At 37.5% G+C, this 4,222-nt stretch overlaps 1 protein-coding gene across 1 annotated transcript; it reads left to right on the forward strand.

Annotated features, from left to right (window-relative positions):
• Window positions 1-1,791: 1,791 nt before the first annotated feature.
• On the forward strand, window positions 1,792-3,013 carry LOC109185136. The gene is made up of 2 exons (XM_019335111.1): window positions 1,792-1,918; window positions 2,249-3,013. The coding sequence occupies exons 1-2, from the start codon at window positions 1,792-1,794 to the stop codon at window positions 2,530-2,532; spliced, it is 411 nt and encodes a 136-aa protein (XP_019190656.1). The 3' UTR covers window positions 2,533-3,013.
• The last annotated feature ends 1,209 nt before the right edge of the window (window positions 3,014-4,222 follow it).

Here is a 4,222-nt window from a genome sequence, read left to right on the forward strand (position 1 = left end):
AACCAATTGTCCGAATTCGACAATTGAAAATCGACGACTTCATTTTTTGCTCTGAACTCAGTGTTGGACGACTGCACATTACTTTAGCAATTTGACTGCTTAAATTTGTCAAATTCTCCAAAAATTGATACATTCATCATTTATCAAACATCTTCTAAAAAAAATAAATTTAAAAGGTATATAACCGTAGTTGGCATCTTTACTTTGATTAGTATTGTAACTGAAATAGTTATACTACAAATCTATGTAGCAAAAAGAAGAGAAAATAATGCCTCTTATGAGTTGTAGCAACATCTGCTCATAAAAGGAGAGGCATATATGTAGCTTACAATTGGACGCTTTTTCCTTCACGTGCTAGGGACGAGTGGACGGCTGACATTTCGTTTTCAAATCTTAAAACGTGCGTGTTTTGAATTAGTGGGTGCATTGGCAGATTTTGATTTTGATTTGGAATCTGTGGTAATAAATGATTGAAAGATGATTGATGGAGCAGTTGTTATATTGTAAACCGCGGTGTATGTGCACCGCGATTAAAAACAGCGTCATTTCTTTAAGTAAAGAAATGGTCCGTTATTACTGTTAATGAAGTCTGTATGTTTAGTGTATTAAACACCAACTGACACTACAGTACATCTAAATTGACACTGCCTTACGTATTATTTTTATATTATCAAATCGAACTGCAGTTATATCAAAATGACGTAGTTGTGGTGAAATGAAACTGCAGTGTATATAAAATGAAACTGAATAACATTTCACATATTTGAGTATATATTGTACAATGACAATTAAGTTGTAATTAGAGTTAATACCCAAAATGGTCCCTCGACTATGCCATAATTACCAATTTGGTCTTCAACTACCATTCTTACCCAATTAAGTCCTCAACTATGTAACTTTTACTCAATTAAGTCCTCAACTATACAATTCTTACCCAATTTAGTCCTCAACTATATAATTCTTACCCAATTTAGTCCTCTGTATTAATTTGACTATTTGTTGACTGTCAAAAGTCGGGATAAAATTATAATTTTAAAAGATTTCTCCTTCCTCTCCATTTAGCAGCGCCAAACCATGCAGCAATACACTCCGATCAGATTTCGATCGTCAAAAAATTGTTGAAAATCAAATTCATGGGCTATCCGATGCATAACCACTACTTCGATACTGACAGGTTTAGAACCCAACCGGAGCTTATTGCTACATGGTTTGGCGCTGCTAAATGAGGAGGAAGGAGAAAACTTGTAAAATTACAACTTTATTTCCACTTTTGACAGTCAACAAACAGTCAAATTGACAAAGGACTAAATTGGGTAAAAATTGTATAGTTGAGGACTTAATTGGGTAAGAATAATAGTCGAGGACCAAATTGATAATTAAGACATAGTCGAGGGACTATTTTGGGTATTAACTCTTGTAATTATATCAAAATGATCATGTAGTTGTATTTTAATAAAATTATAGTGTATATAAAATAAAATTGAATAACATTTTCAAATATTTGAGCCTATAAATATCGAATGAAACTGTGGTTATATCGAAATGAAATTGTAGTTGTGTTGAACTGAAACTGCAGTGTATACAAAATGAAACTGAAGAACAGAATTATTTTTTGCAGAACGGCGCAAAACTGATTATGTTTTTTTTTCATTAAATAAAACGACGTCGTTTTGATACGCGATGCATAATCAATTATGCACAGCGGTGCACGATATAATTTGCCTATAAAGCATGTCCAATAGGCCAAGCCCAATTTGAAATACTGGGCAATACACCCAATAGCCCAAAATAATGTATTTTAGCCCATTACTCAGTTTTCTCAAATCTGGCTTCTCGACTCTCGGCACTCCGCCCTCGTTAGTCGTCTCTCGTCTCTCACCGCCTGCTCAGCGACTCACCTGCTGCAACCCGACTCAAGGTAAATTTTTACATATTAAAATTAAAGGAATTTCATACATTATATGCTGCTGCGAATATATGGATTTCATTTTCATACAAAATCGTCCCTCACGGTTTCGGCTTTAATTGTTTGAAAATTAATTCTATTTAATTTTTGTATAATTTATGCTTGACTTCTGAAAATTTATTTGCAATTCAATTTATGTTTGATTATGCAATCCTAGTGAAAATAAATGTGGAAGTGATTTTTTGCACACTGCCAGTTTTTTTTTTTTTTTGTCTGTTTTTAGTTTTTTACATTGCAAATTGATTACAGAATATCATGTTTCTTCCTAAACCATTAATGCAGTAATGGCTCGTTTGAGTGTAAGTAAAATTGCCGAGAGAAGAAAAAGGATTGTGGTTGCTTTGTCTGTTTTCTTAGAGATGTATACTGCTGTTAGTGCTCTAGTGCTTTTAATGGCATCAGCAGCATCTCTCAATAGTTTAGGAGACAATGATTTCTCCTTTACCCCGGCTCAAACATCATCTGCTAGAGGGGTGAGTTCAACAAAGAGGAAGAGGCGAAGCATTGACACATGTGAACCTATTACTGCAGATTCTTTGCTTCGTGCTGCCATTATGTTGAGTTAGAAGTTAGAATCGGTGGGAGAGAAAATAAGTAGAAGTCTTGGGGCCGAATTGAATCTTCAAGAAAAGATTGAGCAATTGGATAGTAAATTGAGTGAGATTGAGGGACTGTCATATGATGACAAGTTTATGACTTTGATCAAGCTTCCTGAATATCCAAATCAAGTGCTTGTGTTTTTCAGCCTTGCACCGGACCGAAGGCCTGAATGGGTGAAAAGGTTTCTTGCTATCCATTGAACATATTTGTGTGAGTAGCATAAAGTACTTTGTTGTTTTTGCTATGAGTTAATACTCGGAGGATCATTGGAGGTATTAACCCTTTTTGCTATCAAGCTAAAAAGTACGTTGTTGTAAGTATGAAGTTGGTTGTTGTTTTTGCGGGAAAAGCATGAAGTTGGTTATTGTAAAAATATGATGTTAGCTTGTTTTTTGAGAACTAAAAGGGATGAATTGTTTGAACTTATAATTATGTATATTTTGTAACACCATGTGATGGTTTTTGGGTTTTCGGGCCCAAGGAGGTCCAACACAACCTTAAGCTGGAGGATACACCTTTCGATAAAACGTATGCTAAAATAATATGGACTCGATGATTTTGACGTGGAAACCGAAAGGAAAACCACGGGCCTTTTTGGGCGGTGCCAAGCCAACTCCATTATGTATTTTGTAGGTGTATTTGTACATACTTGTAGGGCTATTCTTTACACAAAGTGTTGTGTTTCTCATAATGTAGCAAGAATAATAGAAAGAAGAGTGATGGAATGGTGTGGAAGAGTCCTCCCATGTGTATAGATGAGTGGTGTAGCCTTCTCGGTATATTGTGGAATGAGGCCCTCTTGGCCGAGTAGTTGTGGGAGAGTGCTTGTAGTCTTCAAGTGTGTAGCAAGAGTGCTTGGGAGAGTCCTCCCATGTGTGAATGAGTGAGTGAATGAGTCCCCTTTCTTCTTGTCTTCCCCTCCTTTTATAGCTAGCCCATCCCAAAAGTGTCCGTTGGACCATTTAGTAGGGTAGTTAATAGGATATTTACTTTGGGGGGTTATAGGTATTAAGTTGGGTAGTGATGGGATAGTAATGAGGTAGGTAAATAGGGTAGTAAATGGGCTAACGGCTAGTTTAGGCCGACTTCCTACCCGCGCCGACTCCACACTCGCCGCCGACTCCTCGGTTTGACTCGTATCTCTTTTGGGTTTGCTCCATTTTCTTCTTGGGCTTCTCTTCTTCGTATGGGCTTTATCTACTTTCTTTATGGGCCCCGAGCCCACGGGGTTCACACCCCATCAACTAGTCCCTCACTTTTCTATGTCTCGTGCTTAGCAGGGCATGGAAAAGTATATTGTCTTGCCTCAAAATTTCCTTTATTAGCTCCCTCGATTTTTGCCGACTCTTTATTCAACATTCTACACGACTCCATCCTCATGACTTCTCTTTGTTTGCCGTATGACCGACTGCTTCAGTGGATGTGACCCTCCGGCTTCGAGCCCCTTCTATCTTTAGCCGTCGAAGTGAATCTTCGACTGTAACTTTTCCTTTCTCTAATAAACTTTTTAAGGGTTCGGACTCCTGATTCCTTCTTTATTCGCCGAGTCCCTCAGTCGAGGCGACTCTTCGGTGGTAGCTTCTTTTTCTTCTAAGAAATGTCTAAGGGACAGTGCCCCAACTTCTTTTCCCTTTTCTCTAGGAACGTCTAAGGGTC

Source organism: Ipomoea nil, unplaced genomic scaffold (assembly GCF_001879475.1).
Source record: "Ipomoea nil cultivar Tokyo-kokei standard unplaced genomic scaffold, Asagao_1.1 scaffold1317, whole genome shotgun sequence".
Taxonomy (NCBI): Eukaryota; Viridiplantae; Streptophyta; class Magnoliopsida; order Solanales; family Convolvulaceae; genus Ipomoea; species Ipomoea nil.

Coding starts and splice junctions, on each gene's coding strand:
- LOC109185136 (XM_019335111.1), top strand. CDS start 1,792: ATGTATTTTAGCCCATTACTCAGTTTTCTCAAATCTGGCTTCTCGACT. Junction 1,919..2,248: donor CTGCTGCAACCCGACTCAAG/GTAAATTTTTAC, acceptor CCATTAATGCAG/TAATGGCTCGTTTGAGTGTA.